At 43.2% G+C, this 18,139-nt stretch overlaps 1 protein-coding gene across 1 annotated transcript in view; it reads left to right on the top strand.

The window, feature by feature from the left end:
* The window catches only part of LOC311120142 (carbonic anhydrase 14-like), a gene marked incomplete at both ends in the record, with an annotated part of 34,344 nt that overhangs the window by 10,392 nt on the left and 5,813 nt on the right, over positions 1–18,139 (top strand). The window contains 5 exons of the mRNA XM_084194758.1: positions 14,146–14,291; positions 15,792–15,887; positions 16,118–16,184; positions 16,438–16,595; positions 17,000–17,123. Of these exons, the coding sequence (XP_084050884.1) occupies positions 14,146–14,291; positions 15,792–15,887; positions 16,118–16,184; positions 16,438–16,595; positions 17,000–17,123 (591 nt within the window). The remainder of the gene's footprint in view (positions 1–14,145; positions 14,292–15,791; positions 15,888–16,117; positions 16,185–16,437; positions 16,596–16,999; positions 17,124–18,139) is intronic.

The following is an 18,139-nucleotide window of genomic DNA, read 5'->3' as shown; positions in this document are numbered from 1 at the left end:
CATCACTAACAACAGACATACAGGTAACTACAGCAAACATGATGACACCATCACTAACAACATACAGGTAACTACAGCAACCATGCTGACTCCATCACTAACAACAGACATACAGTTAACTACAGCAACCATGCTGACTCCATCACTAACAGCAGACATTCAGGTAACTACAGCAACCATGCTGACTCCATCACTAACAACATACATATAGGTAACTACTGAAACCATGATGACGCCATCACTAACAACATACAGGTAACTACAGCAACCATGCTGACTCCATCACTAACAACAGACAGGTAACTACAGCAACCATGCTGACTCCATCACTAACAACATACAGGGAACTACGGCAACCATGCTGACTCCATCACTAACAACATACATACAGGTAACTACAGCAACCGTGCTGACTCCATCACTAACAACATACATACAGGTAACTACAGCAAACATTCTGACACCATCACTAACAACATACAGGTAACTATAGCAACCATGCTTACTCCATCACTAACAACAGACATACAGGTAACTGCAGCAAGCATACTGACTCCATCACTAACAACAAACATAAAGGTAACTACAGCAATCATGATGACTCCATCACTAACAACATACAGGTAACTACAGCAACCATGCTGACTCCATCACTAACAACAGACATACAGGTAACTACAGCAACAATGCTGACTCCATCACTAACAACATACATACAGGTAACTACAGAAACCATGCTGACGCCATCACTAACAACATACAGGTAACTACAGCAACAATGCTGACTCCATCACTAACAACATACAGGTAACTACAGCAACCATGCTGACACCATCACTAACAACATAAATGTAACTGCATCAAGCATACTGACTCCATCACTAACAACAAACATAAAGGTAACTACAGCAATCATGCTGAATCCATGACTAACAACAGACATATTTGTAACTACTGCAACCATGCTGACTCCATGACTAACAACAGACATACATGTAACTACAGCAACCATGCTGATTCCATCACTAACAACAGACATACAGGTAACTACAGCAAGCATACTGACTCCATCACTAACAACATACATACAGGTAACTACAGCAACCATGCTGACTCCATCACTAACAACATACATACAGGTAACTACAGCAACCAGGCTGACTCCATCACTAAAAACAGACATGCAGGTAACTACAGCAACCATGCTCACTCCATCACTAACAACATACATACAGGTAACTACAGAAACCATGCTGACGCCATCACTAACAACATACATGTAACTACAGCAACCATGCTGACTCCATCACTAACAACAGACAGGTAACTACAGCAACCATGCTGACTCCATCACTAACAACAGACATACAGGTAACTACAGCAACCATGCTGACTCCATCACTAACAACATACATACAGGTAACTACAGCAACCAGGCTGACTCCATCACTAAAAACAGACATGCAGGTAACTACAGCAACCATGCTCACTCCATCACTAACAACATACATACAGGTAACTACAGAAACCATGCTGACGCCATCACTAACAACATACATACAGGTAACTACAGCAACCATGCTGACTCCATCACTAACAACAGACAGGTAACTACAGCAACCATGCTGACTCCATCACTAACAACAGACATACAGGTAACTACAGCAAACATGATGACACCATCACTAACAACATACAGGTAACTACAGCAACCATGCTGACTCCATCACTAACAACAGACATACAGTTAACTACAGCAACCATGCTGACTCCATCACTAACAGCAGACATTCAGGTAACTACAGCAACCATGCTGACTCCATCACTAACAACATACATATAGGTAACTACTGAAACCATGATGACGCCATCACTAACAACATACAGGTAACTACAGCAACCATGCTGACTCCATCACTAACAACAGACAGGTAACTACAGCAACCATGCTGACTCCATCACTAACAACATACAGGGAACTACGGCAACCATGCTGACTCCATCACTAACAACATACATACAGGTAACTACAGCAACCGTGCTGACTCCATCACTAACAACATACATACAGGTAACTACAGCAAACATTCTGACACCATCACTAACAACATACAGGTAACTATAGCAACCATGCTTACTCCATGACTAACAACAGACATACAGATAACTGCAGCAAGCATACTGACTCCATCACTAACAACAAACATAAAGGTAACTATAGCAATCATGCTGACTCCATCACTAACAACATACAGGTAACTACAGCAACCATGCTGACTCCATCACTAACAACAGACATACAGGTAACTACAGCAACAATGCTGACTCCATCACTAACAACATACATACAGGTAACTACAGAAACCATGCTGACGCCATCACTAACAACATACAGGTAACTACAGCAACCATGCTGACTCCATCACTAACAACATACAGGTAACTACATCAACCATGCTGACACCATCACTAACAACATAAATGTAACTGCAGCAAGCATACTGACTCCATCACTAACAACAAACATAAAGGTAACTACAGCAATCATGCTGACTCCATGACTAACAACAGACATATTTGTAACTACTGCAACCATGCTGACTCCATGACTAACAACAGACATACATGTAACTACAGCAACCATGCTGACTACATTTCTAACAACATACATACTGGTAACTACAGCAAGCATACTGACTCCATCACTAACAACAGACATACAGGTAACTACAGCAACCATGCTGACTACATCACTAACAACATACAGGTAACTACAGCAACCATGCTGATTCCATCACTAACAACAGACATACAGGTAACTACAGCAAGCATACTGACTCCATCACTAACAACATACATACAGGTAACTACAGCAACCAGGCTGACTCCATCACTAAAAACAGACATGCAGGTAACTACAGCAACCATGCTCACTCCATCACTAACAACATACATACAGGTAACTACAGAAACCATGCTGACGCCATCACTAACAACATACAGGTAACTACAGCAACCATGCTGACTCCATCACTAACAACATACAGGTAACTACATCAACCATGCTGACTCCATCACTAACAACATACAGGGAACTACAGCAACCATGCTGACTCCATCACTAACATCAGACATACAGTTAACTACAGCAACCATGCTGACTCCATCACTAACAACAGACATACAGGTAACTACAGCAAACATGATGACACCATCACTAACAACATACAGGTAACTACAGCAACCATGCTGACTCCATCACTAACAACAGACATACAGTTAACTACAGCAACCATGCTGACTCCATCACTAACAGCAGACATTCTGGTAACTACAGCAACCATGCTGACTCCATCACTAACAACATACATATAGGTAACTACTGAAACCATGATGACGCCATCACTAACAACATACAGGTAACTACAGGAACCATGCTGACTCCATCACTAACAACATACATATAGGTAACTACTGAAACCATGATGACGCCATCACTAACAACATACAGGTAACTACAGCAACCATGCTGACTCCATCACTAACAACAGACATGTAACTACATCAACCATGCTGACTCCATCACTAACAACATACAGGGAACTACGGCAACCATGCTGACTCCATCACTAACAACATACATACAGGTAACTACAGCAACCATGCTGACTCCATCACTAACAACATACAGGGAACTACAGCAACCATGCTGACTCCATCACTAACAACAGACATACAGGTAACTACAGCAACCATGCTGACTCCATCACTAACAACATACAGGGAACTACAGCAACCATGCTGACTCCATCACTAACAACATACATACAGGTAACTACAGCAACCATGCTGACACCATCACTAACAACATACAGGTAACCACAGCAACCATGCTGATTCCATCACTAACAACAGACATACAGGTAACTACAGCAAGCATACTGACTACATCACTAACAACATACATACAGGTAACTACAGCAACCATGCTGACTCCATCACTAACAACATACATACAGGTAACTACAGCAGCCAGGCTGACTCCGTCACTAAAAACAGACATGCAGGTAACTACAGCAACCATGCTCACTCCATCACTAACAACATACATACAGGTAACTACAGAAACCATGCTGACGCCATCACTAACAACATACAGGTAACTACAGCAACCATGCTGACTCCATCACTAACTACAGACAGGTAACTACATCAACCATGCTGACTCCATCACTAACAACATACAGGGAACTACATCAACCATGCTGACTCCATCACTAACATCAGACATACAGTTAACTACAGCAACCATGCTGACTCCATCACTAACAACAGACATACAGGTAACTACAGCAAACATGATGACACCATCACTAACAACATACAGGTAACTACAGCAACCATGCTGACTCCATCACTAACAACAGACATACAGGTAACTACAGCAACCATGCTGACTCCATCACTAACAGCAGACATTCAGGTAACTACAGCAACCATGCTGACTCCATCACTAACAACATACATATAGGTAACTACTGAAACCATGCTGACGCCATCACTAACAACATACAGGTAACTACAGCAACCATGCTGACTCCATCACTAACAACATACAGGTAACTACAGCAACCATGCTGACTCCATCACTAACAACATACAGGGAACTACGGCAACCATGCTGACTCCATCACTAACAACAGACATACAGGTAACTACAGCAGCCATGCTGACTCCATCACTAACAACAGACATACAGGTAACTACATCAACCATGCTGACTCCATCACTAACAACATACAGGTAACTATAGCAACCATGCTTACTCCATCACTAACAACAGACATACAGGTAACTGCAGCAAGCATACTGACTCCATCACTAACAACATACATGTAACTACAGCAACCATGCTGACTCAATTACTAACAACATACATACAGGTAACTACAGCAAGCATACTGACTCCATGACTAACAACAGACATATTTGTAACTACTGCAACCATGCTGACTCCATGACTAACAACATACATACATGTAACTACAGCAACCATGCTGACTCCATTACTAACAACATACATACAGGTAACTACAGCAAGCATACTGACTCCATCACTAACAACAGACATACAGGTAACTACAGCAACAATGCTGACTACATCACTAACAACATACAGGTAACTACAGCAACCATGCTGACTCCATCACTAACAACAGACATACAGGTAACTACAGCAACCATGCTGACTCCATCACTAACAACATACAGGTAACTACAGGAACCATGCTGACTCCATCACTAACAACATACATAAAGGTAACTACAGCAACCATGCTGACTCCATCACTAACAACAGACATACAGGTAACTACAGCAACCATGCTGACTCCATCACTAGCAACATACACACAGGTAACTACATCAACCATGCTGACTCCATCACTAACAACATACATGTAACTACAGCAACCATGTTGATTCCATCACTAACAACTTACATACAGGTAACTACAGCAAGCATACTGACTCCATCACTAACAACATACATACAGGTAACTACAGAAACCATGCTGACGCCATCACTAACAACATACATACAGGTAACTACTGAAACCATGATGACGCCATCACTAACAACATACAGGTAACTACAGGAACCATGCTGACTCCATCACTAACAACATACATATAGGTAACTACTGAAACCATGATGACGCCATCACTAACAACATACAGGTAACTACAGCAACCATGCTGACTCCATCACTAACAACAGACATGTAACTACATCAACCATGCTGACTCCATCACTAACAACATACAGGGAACTACGGCAACCATGCTGACTCCATCACTAACAACATACATACAGGTAACTACAGCAACCATGCTGACTCCATCACTAACAACATACAGGGAACTACAGCAACCATGCTGACTCCATCACTAACAACAGACATACAGGTAATTACAGCAACCATGCTGACTCCATCACTAACAACATACAGGGAACTACAGCAACCATGCTGACTCCATCACTAACAACATACATACAGGTAACTACAGCAACCATGCTGACACCATCACTAACAACATACAGGTAACCACAGCAACCATGCTGATTCCATCACTAACAACAGACATACAGGTAACTACAGCAAGCATACTGACTACATCACTAACAACATACATACAGGTAACTACAGCAACCATGCTGACTCCATCACTAACAACATACATACAGGTAACTACAGCAGCCAGGCTGACTCCGTCACTAAAAACAGACATGCAGGTAACTACAGCAACCATGCTCACTCCATCACTAACAACATACATACAGGTAACTACAGAAACCATGCTGACGCCATCACTAACAACATACAGGTAACTACAGCAACCATGCTGACTCCATCACTAACTACAGACAGGTAACTACATCAACCATGCTGACTCCATCACTAACAACATACAGGGAACTACATCAACCATGCTGACTCCATCACTAACATCAGACATACAGTTAACTACAGCAACCATGCTGACTCCATCACTAACAACAGACATACAGGTAACTACAGCAAACATGATGACACCATCACTAACAACATACAGGTAACTACAGCAACCATGCTGACTCCATCACTAACAACAGACATACAGGTAACTACAGCAACCATGCTGACTCCATCACTAACAGCAGACATTCAGGTAACTACAGCAACCATGCTGACTCCATCACTAACAACATACATATAGGTAACTACTGAAACCATGCTGACGCCATCACTAACAACATACAGGTAACTACAGCAACCATGCTGACTCCATCACTAACAACATACAGGTAACTACAGCAACCATGCTGACTCCATCACTAACAACATACAGGGAACTACGGCAACCATGCTGACTCCATCACTAACAACAGACATACAGGTAACTACAGCAGCCATGCTGACTCCATCACTAACAACAGACATACAGGTAACTACATCAACCATGCTGACTCCATCACTAACAACATACAGGTAACTATAGCAACCATGCTTACTCCATCACTAACAACAGACATACAGGTAACTGCAGCAAGCATACTGACTCCATCACTAACTACATACATGTAACTACAGCAACCATGCTGACTCAATTACTAACAACATACATACAGGTAACTACAGCAAGCATACTGACTCCATGACTAACAACAGACATATTTGTAACTACTGCAACCATGCTGACTCCATGACTAACAACATACATACATGTAACTACAGCAACCATGCTGACTCCATTACTAACAACATACATACAGGTAACTACAGCAAGCATACTGACTCCATCACTAACAACAGACATACAGGTAACTACAGCAACAATGCTGACTACATCACTAACAACATACAGGTAACTACAGCAACCATGCTGACTCCATCACTAACAACAGACATACAGGTAACTACAGCAACCATGCTGACTCCATCACTAACAACATACAGGTAACTACAGGAACCATGCTGACTCCATCACTAACAACATACATAAAGGTAACTACAGCAACCATGCTGACTCCATCACTAACAACAGACATACAGGTAACTACAGCAACCATGCTGACTCCATCACTAGCAACATACACACAGGTAACTACATCAACCATGCTGACTCCATCACTAACAACATACATGTAACTACAGCAACCATGTTGATTCCATCACTAACAACTTACATACAGGTAACTACAGCAAGCATACTGACTCCATCACTAACAACATACATACAGGTAACTACAGAAACCATGCTGACGCCATCACTAACAACATACATACAGGTAACTACAGAAACCATGCTGACGCCATCACTAACAACATACAGGTAACTACAGCAACCATGCTGACTCCATCACTAACAACATACAGGTAACTACATCAACCATGCTGACTCCATCACTAACAACATACAGGGAACTACAGCAACCATGCTGACTCCATCACTAACATCAGACATACAGTTAACTACAGCAACCATGCTGACTCCATCACTAACAACAGACATACAGGTAACTACAGCAAACATGATGACACCATCACTAACAACATACAGGTAACTACAGCAACCATGCTGACTCCATCACTAACAACAGACATACAGTTAACTACAGCAACCATGCTGACTCCATCACTAACAGCAGACATTCTGGTAACTACAGCAACCATGCTGACTCCATCACTAACAACATACATATAGGTAACTACTGAAACCATGATGACGCCATCACTAACAACATACAGGTAACTACAGGAACCATGCTGACTCCATCACTAACAACATACATATAGGTAACTACTGAAACCATGATGACGCCATCACTAACAACATACAGGTAACTACAGCAACCATGCTGACTCCATCACTAACAACAGACATGTAACTACATCAACCATGCTGACTCCATCACTAACAACATACAGGGAACTACGGCAACCATGCTGACTCCATCACTAACAACATACATACAGGTAACTACAGCAACCATGCTGACTCCATCACTAACAACATACAGGGAACTACAGCAACCATGCTGACTCCATCACTAACAACAGACATACAGGTAACTACAGCAACCATGCTGACTCCATCACTAACAACATACAGGGAACTACAGCAACCATGCTGACTCCATCACTAACAACATACATACAGGTAACTACAGCAACCATGCTGACACCATCACTAACAACATACAGGTAACCACAGCAACCATGCTGATTCCATCACTAACAACAGACATACAGGTAACTACAGCAAGCATACTGACTACATCACTAACAACATACATACAGGTAACTACAGCAACCATGCTGACTCCATCACTAACAACATACATACAGGTAACTACAGCAGCCAGGCTGACTCCGTCACTAAAAACAGACATGCAGGTAACTACAGCAACCATGCTCACTCCATCACTAACAACATACATACAGGTAACTACAGAAACCATGCTGACGCCATCACTAACAACATACAGGTAACTACAGCAACCATGCTGACTCCATCACTAACTACAGACAGGTAACTACATCAACCATGCTGACTCCATCACTAACAACATACAGGGAACTACATCAACCATGCTGACTCCATCACTAACATCAGACATACAGTTAACTACAGCAACCATGCTGACTCCATCACTAACAACAGACATACAGGTAACTACAGCAAACATGATGACACCATCACTAACAACATACAGGTAACTACAGCAACCATGCTGACTCCATCACTAACAACAGACATACAGGTAACTACAGCAACCATGCTGACTCCATCACTAACAGCAGACATTCAGGTAACTACAGCAACCATGCTGACTCCATCACTAACAACATACATATAGGTAACTACTGAAACCATGCTGACGCCATCACTAACAACATACAGGTAACTACAGCAACCATGCTGACTCCATCACTAACAACATACAGGTAACTACAGCAACCATGCTGACTCCATCACTAACAACATACAGGGAACTACGGCAACCATGCTGACTCCATCACTAACAACAGACATACAGGTAACTACAGCAGCCATGCTGACTCCATCACTAACAACAGACATACAGGTAACTACATCAACCATGCTGACTCCATCACTAACAACATACAGGTAACTATAGCAACCATGCTTACTCCATCACTAACAACAGACATACAGGTAACTGCAGCAAGCATACTGACTCCATCACTAACAACATACATGTAACTACAGCAACCATGCTGACTCAATTACTAACAACATACATACAGGTAACTACAGCAAGCATACTGACTCCATGACTAACAACAGACATATTTGTAACTACTGCAACCATGCTGACTCCATGACTAACAACATACATACAGGTAACTACAGCAAGCATACTGACTCCATCACTAACAACAGACATACAGGTAACTACAGCAACAATGCTGACTACATCACTAACAACATACAGGTAACTACAGCAACCATGCTGACTCCATCACTAACAACAGACATACAGGTAACTACAGCAACCATGCTGACTCCATCACTAACAACATACAGGTAACTACAGGAACCATGCTGACTCCATCACTAACAACATACATAAAGGTAACTACAGCAACCATGCTGACTCCATCACTAACAACAGACATACAGGTAACTACAGCAACCATGCTGACTCCATCACTAGCAACATACACACAGGTAACTACATCAACCATGCTGACTCCATCACTAACAACATACATGTAACTACAGCAACCATGTTGATTCCATCACTAACAACTTACATACAGGTAACTACAGCAAGCATACTGACTCCATCACTAACAACATACATACAGGTAACTACAGCAACCATGCTGACTCCATCACTAACAACATACATGCTTGTAACTACAGCAACCAGGTTGACTCCATCACTAAAAACAGACAGGTAACTACAGCAACCATGCTGACTCCATCACTAACAACATACAGGGAACTACAGCAACCATGCTGACTCCATCACTAACAACAGACATACAGGTAACTACAGCAACCATGCTGATGCCATCACTAACAACAGACATACAGGTAACTACAGCAACCATGCTGACTCCATCACTAACAACATACAGGTAACTACAGCAACCATGCTGTCTCCATCACTAACAACAGACAGACAGGTAACTACAGCAACCATGCTGACTCCATCACTAACAACATACACGTAACTACAGGAACCATGCTGACTCCATCACTAACAACATACATAAAGGTAACTACAGCAACCATGCTGACTCCATCACTAACAACAGACATACAGGTAACTACAGCAACCATGCTGACTCCATCACTAGCAACATACACACAGGTAACTACAGCAACCATGCTGACTCCATCACTAACAACATACAGGGAACTACAGCAACCATGCTGACTCCATCACTAACAACATACATATAGGTAACTACAGAAACCATGCTGACACCATCACTAACAACATACAGGTAACTACAGCAACCACGCTGACTCCATCACTAACAACTTACATACAGGTAACTGCAGCAAGCATACTGACTCCATCACTAACAACAAACATAAAGGTAACTACAGCAATCATGCTGACTCCATGACTAACAACAGACATATTTGTAACTACTGCAACCATGCTGACTCCATGACTAACAACAGACATACAGGTAACTACAGCAACCATGCTGACTCCTTTACTAACAACAGACATACAGGTAACTACTGCAACCATGCTGCCTCCATGACTAACAACAGACATACATGTAACTACAGCAACCATGCTGACTCCATTTCTAACAACATACATACAGGTAACTACAGCAAGCATACTGACTCCATCACTAACACCAGACATACAGATAACTACAGCACCCATGCTGACTACATCACTAACAACATACAGGTAACTACAGCAACCATGCTGACTCCATCACTAACAACAGACAGACAGGTAACTACAGCAACCATGCTGACTCCATCACTAAAAACAGACATACAGGTAACTACAGCAACCATGCTGACTCCATCACTAGCAAAATACACACAGGTAACTACAGCAACCATGCTGACTCCATCACTAACAACATACAGGGAACTACAGCAACCATGCTGACTCCATCACTAACAACAGACATACAGGTAACTACAGCAACCATGCTGATTCCATCACTAACAACATACATACAGGTAACTACAGCAAGCATACTGACTCCATCACTAACAACATACATACAGGTAACTACAGCAACCATGCTGACTCCATGACTAACAACATACATACAGGTAACTACAGCAACCAGGCTGACTCCATCACTAAAAACAGACATGCAGGTAACTACAGCAACCATGCTCACTCCATCACTAACAACATACATACAGGTAACTACAGAAACCATGCTGACGTCATCACTAACAACATACAGGTAACTACAGCAACCATGCTGACTCCATCACTAACAACAGACATGTAACTACAGCAACCATGCTGACTCCATCACTAACAACATACAGGTAACTACAGCAACCATGCTGACTCCATCACTAACAACAGACAGGTAACTACATCAACCATGCTGACTCCATCACTAACAACATACAGGGAACTACAGCAACCATGCTGACTCCATCACTAACATCAGACATACAGTTAACTACAGCAACCATGCTGACTCCATCACTAACAACAGACATACAGGTAACTACAGCAAACATGATGACACAATCACTAACAACATACAGGTAACTACAGCAACCATGCTGACTCCATCACTAACAACAGACATACAGGTAACTACAGCAACCATGCTGACTCCATCACTAACAGCAGACATTCAGGTAACTACAGCAACCATGCTGACTCCATCACTAACAACATACATATAGGTGACTACTGAAACCATGCTGACGCCATCACTAACAACATACAGGTAACTACAGCAACCATGCTGACTCCATCACTAACAACAGACAGGTAACTACAGCAACCATGCTGACTCCATCACTAACAACATACAGGGAACTACAGCAACCATGCTGACTCCATCACTAACAACATACATACAGGTAACTACAGCAACCATGCTGACTCCATCACTAACAACAGACATACAGGTAAGTACAGCAAACATTCTGACACCATCACTAACAACATACAGGTAACTATAGCAACCATGCTTACTCCATCACTAACAACAGACATACAGGTAACTGCAGCAAGCATACTGACTCCTTCACTAACAACAAACATAAAGGTAACTACAGTAATCATGCTGACTCTATCACTAACAACATACAGGTAACTACAGCAACCATGCTGACTCCATCACTAACAACATACAGGGAACTACAGCAACCATGCTGACTCCATCACTAACATCAGACATACAGTTAACTACAGCAACCATGCTGACTCCATCACTAACAACAGACATACAGGTAACTACAGCAAACATGATGACAACACCACTAACAACAAACAGGTAACTACAGCAACCATGCTGACTCCATCACTAACAACAGACATACAGGTAACTACAGCAACCATGCTGACTCCATCACTAACAGCAGACATTCATGTAACTACAGCAACCATGCTGACTCCATCACTAACAACATACATATAGGTAACTGCAGAAACCATGCTGACTCCATCACTAACAACATACAGGTAACTACAACAACCATGCTGACTCCATCACTAACAACAGACATACAGGTAACTACAGCAACCATGCTGACTCCATCACTAACAACAGACATACAGGTAACTACAGCAAACATTCTGACACCATCACTAACAACATACAGGTAACTATAGCAACCATGCTTACTCCATCACTAACAACATACATACAGGTAACTGCAGCAAGCATACTGACTCCATCACTAACAACAACATAAAGGTAACTACAGCAATCATGCTGACTCCATCACTAACAACATACAGGGAACTACAGCAACCATGCTGACTCCATCACTAACAACATACATACAAGTAACTACAGCAACCATGCTGACTCCATCACTAACAACAGACATACAGGTAACTACAGCAACCATGCTGACTCCATCACTAACAACATACATACAGGTAACTACAGAAACCATGCTGACGCCATCACTAACAACATACAGGTAACTACAGCAACCATGCTGACTCCATCACTAACAACATACAGGTAACTACAGCAACCATGCTGACACCATCACTAACAACATACATGTAACTACAGCAACCATGCTGACTCCATTACTAACAACATACATACAGGTAACTACAGCAAGCATACTGACTCCATGACTAACAACAGACATATTTGTAACTACTGCAACCATGCTGACTCCATGACTAACAACAGACATACATGTAACTACAGCAACCATGCTGACTCCATTACTAACAACATACATAAAGGTAACTACAGCAAGCATACTGACTCCATGACTAACAACAGACATACATGTAACTACAGCAACCATGCTGACTCCATGACTAACAACAGACATACAGGTAACTACAGCAAGCATACTGACTTCATCACTAACAACAGACATACAGGTAACTACAGCAACCATGCTTTCCCTCCCTCACAGTGATGGTTCCTCTCCCAGACTGGATGGGTGTAGAGGGGCTGCCCTGGCAGTTCACGGCCGTCCAGATGCACCTGCACTGGGGCAATGGAGCCCCGGGGGCTGGGGGCAGCGAACACACCATCAACAGTCAGAATACCTCTGCAGAGGTGAGTCACAATGTGTGTGTGTGTGTTTGGAGGGGGGCGGGGTGTGAGGGGTATTGGTGGGTGAGAGTGCACGAGTGTGTGTGTGTGTGTGCACACGCACGTGTGTGTTTCTACGCCTGCATGGGTAAGGACATGTGTACGTGCCAAATTGTATATCCAGGCAGGTTGCAGTATTAAGCACTTCAGTTGAGAAACCATACTATAATCCTATTAAATATTATACAAAAAGACTAAACAGCAATCCAGACTTTTAACTAATCTGGTTTACACTAGCCATAGTAGGAGAAAACAAACCTGAAAATAAAAGTTATTGGAGAATAAGTGTTTGAATTATGTTAATTAATTGGGGAGTGGAATTAAATCTGATTGAAATTGTTGTAAATACTTCAGGATTAGAAATAGATTTCAACTGGCAAGCATGCCAAATAAAAGCCTCTCAAACACCTACAGTATACACAGTATACACAGGAAGGGGAACCAACTTACTAATGTTGGCAGTGTATTTACTGTACCGCAACAACACACACACACACACACACACACACACACTCTCTCTTTTGGAACTTGGAACAGTTCTCTGTGGGAAGGGAATGAAGGGAATGTAGAACATGCAGTGGATCTGCAAAAATGGCTGGAGAGGTGATGGAGTGAGTGATGGAGAGAGAGAGAGAGAGAGAGAGAGAGAGAGAGAGAGAGAGAGAGAGAGAGAGAGAGAGAGAGAGAGAGAGAGAGAGAGAGAGAGAGAGAGAGAGAGAGAGAGAGAGAGAGAGAGAGAGAGAGAGAGAGAGAGAGAGAGAGAAAAATGAAAGAGTGAAAGCTTGAGTGAATGGGGAGAATGAAAATAATAGAGAATGGGGAGAGTGGAGGGGGTTGGAGAATTTGTGTGAGTGAAAGAGAGATAGAAAGAGAGAGAGAGAGTGAGCGAAAGAGTGAGAGAGGGTAGACGGATGTATTGCTAAACTCTGTTTGTTGATGTACGAGCTTTGAACAAAAGTAGACTAATCCATCCATTGGTAATCTAGATACTCCTGTACATCGGTGAGAAACAAGTGGACATGTTGGCATGCGTGTGTGTGTGCATTTTCAGTTCAGAGTTTGGACGATTAACTCAGATCCTGTCCATCTGCTACTGCACAGGTATGCCTACAGAGAGAGAGAGTGAGAAGGAGGGACAGAGAGAGAGAGAGAGAGAGAGAGAGAGAGAGCGAGAGGGGGAGGGACAGCGAGAGACGGAGAGAAAGAGAGAGAGAAGCGGGAGAGGGGAGAAGGAAAGAGGAGCCACAATAAATACAAGTTTGAAAACATGGACGAGACGCTCCATGCTTTGGTTACACACTATTACAATTAGTCTCTATCTCATTTACTCACTCCCTTTCTCTTTGTATATCCCCCCTCCCTCTCTCGATCACGCTCTCATTCCCTCTCCCTGACTCTCTCTTTCTTCCATCTGACCCCTATGTAAACGAATGAAGCAGCTAACCATGTTCCCTCTCTGTGTAGCTACACGTGGTGCACTACAACTCAGAGCTGTACCCTAACATGTCAGTGGCTATGACCCAGCAGGATGGACTGGCAGTACTGGGAGTCCTCATAGAGGTAGGACTATTACATCACAACTAACTGACAATCACATCAACCACTGGATACATTACATACTTCAAAAGTGTTGTATTTGTATTCTTTACAATTGGTTACAAATTCCTTTTATTTACGTTATATTTCTTCAGTTGGAAAATCTTCACATCACCAGATTAGTAAGAAAGGCTTTCTGAATGTATAGTAAAGCATGTAGACTTGACCTAAAGGGAAGATGTGTGATCTGTCAGACAGGTGAGGAGGCTAACCCGGCTTTTTGGAACATTCTCAACTACCTGGGTCGCGTCAGACACGCAGGTGAGACAGCTGTCAATCAAAGTACACTTTAACCAATCAGCATTATTATTACAGCTACCTTCTAGCAATTTTACCGTTCAAATTACATTGGTATCCACGACTACAGTAGTTTATGGGGATTCTCTGGTTTCTTATGGAAGTGCCAAACAGCACCGCTGTGAGCCCCCAGGAATCAAACCCTGTACCTCTCCTCTAACCTTCATCCCTCCATTCCTCCCTCCATTCCTCCCTCCGTTCCTCCCTCCGTGGTCAGGTCAGAGTGTGTCCATCCCAGCCTTTGATGTCCAGTCCCTCCTGCCCTCTGACCTGGGGCGGTACTACCGATACAATGGCTCACTCACCACCCCTCCCTGCTTCCAGAGTGTCCTCTGGACCCTCTTCACAGAGACCGTCAAAATCTCACACACACAGGTGAGGGAAGGTGTGTGTGTGTGTGTGATGGTGAGATACTTATGCACTTTGCTTGAATTCAAAGCATCACTATGTCCTCCTCTTCTCTTCTCCCCCTCTTCCCTCCTGTCTTCCTTCTCTTCCTCCCATTCCTCCTCTCTTCCCTCCTGTCTTCCTTCCCTTCCTCTCATTCCTCCTCTCTTCCCTCCTGTCTTCCTTCCCTTCCTCCCATTCCTCCTCTCTTCCCTCCTGTCTTCCTTCCCTTCCTCTCATTCCTCCTCTCTTCCCTCCTGTCTTCCTTCCCTTCCTCCCATTCCTCCTCTCTTCCCTCCTGTCTTCCTTCCCTTCCTCCCATTCCTCCTCTCTTCCCTCCTGTCTTCCTTTTCTTCCTCTCTTCCTCCTCTCTGTCCTCCCTTCTTCCTCAGATGATGAAGCTGGAGACAGTGCTGTATGCCAGTAAGGAGGATGCTGACCGTGTCGTCATGCAGGACAACTACCGTACACCTCAACCACTTAACGACCGGACCATCCTCTCATCTTTCCCATTAGGTAGGGGGGGATAGATAGAGAGGGTGAAAGAAGGAGAGATGACCTTTCACCATGGCGTATTTTATTCACACAGAACATCCCTTTGTAAACAGTGCATTAGGAACAGCCTTGCTCCAGTGTTTCACTCCCCTGCTATCTCTCTCTATGTTCTCTAACGCAACCACTCTGACCCTCAGAACACAATGAACACCCATGTCCCCATTCATTAAGACAGGTGTCAGAGAGACTGGCATAATGCTAACATGTTAACAGCAGCAGGGCAAGTGCTAGCCTCGTAGCTAACAGCAGCATCAGCAAGAAGAGCATGGGGCGGGCGAGCCTCGCACCGTGACCACTAATAACATTTCACCAAACAGTATTAGTGGACACGGTGTGGGGCTCGGGGTGGACATGTGGAGAAAGGCTAGCACTAAGCACTAGCGTAGCAAAGAGAGGAATATGGTGAGAACTGTGGAAATGTCAAGGGTTACTGACTGTGAAAGAGATAAAGAGGGGGATAAGGAGGGGGGGCAGAGAAAAGGAGAGAGACAGGGGGGGGATTGCGGGAGCGATAGGGAGAAAGAGAGAGAGATAGAGAGAGAGATAGAGAGAGAGGAGTTGTAAATGAGAGGGAGGTCTGTTTGTTTACCAGTTGGCTGATTCGTTTTTGCAAAATCTGTTCTCTAAACACTGACACTATTGTTGTCACATGACAAGAGAGGAAGAGCGAGAGATGGAGTGAGAGAGAGAGAGGAGGGAGAGAGAGAGAGAGTGTGAGTGAGAGAGAGAGAGATGGAGGGAGAGAAAGAGAGAGAGAGGTAGAGGGAGAGAGAGCGAGAGAGCGAGAGAGAGAGGTAGAGGGAGAGGGAGAGAGAGAGAGAGAGAGAGAGAGAGAGAGAGAGAGAGAGAGAGAGAGAGAGAGAGAGAGAGAGAGAGAGAGAGAGAGAGAGAGAGAGAAAGAAAGAGAAAAAGAGCAGATCACAAAGACAAAGGAGAAAGAAGTTGTGCAAAGTGTTGCCCATGGCTGATTAAACTGA

Source organism: Coregonus lavaretus, assembly GCF_964263955.1.
Source record: "Coregonus lavaretus genome assembly, contig: HAP1_SCAFFOLD_716, whole genome shotgun sequence".
Lineage (NCBI taxonomy): Eukaryota > Metazoa > Chordata > Actinopteri > Salmoniformes > Salmonidae > Coregonus > Coregonus lavaretus.
The sequence above is the reverse complement of the archived record's forward strand: the minus strand, read 5'-3'. Positions and strand labels throughout refer to the sequence as shown.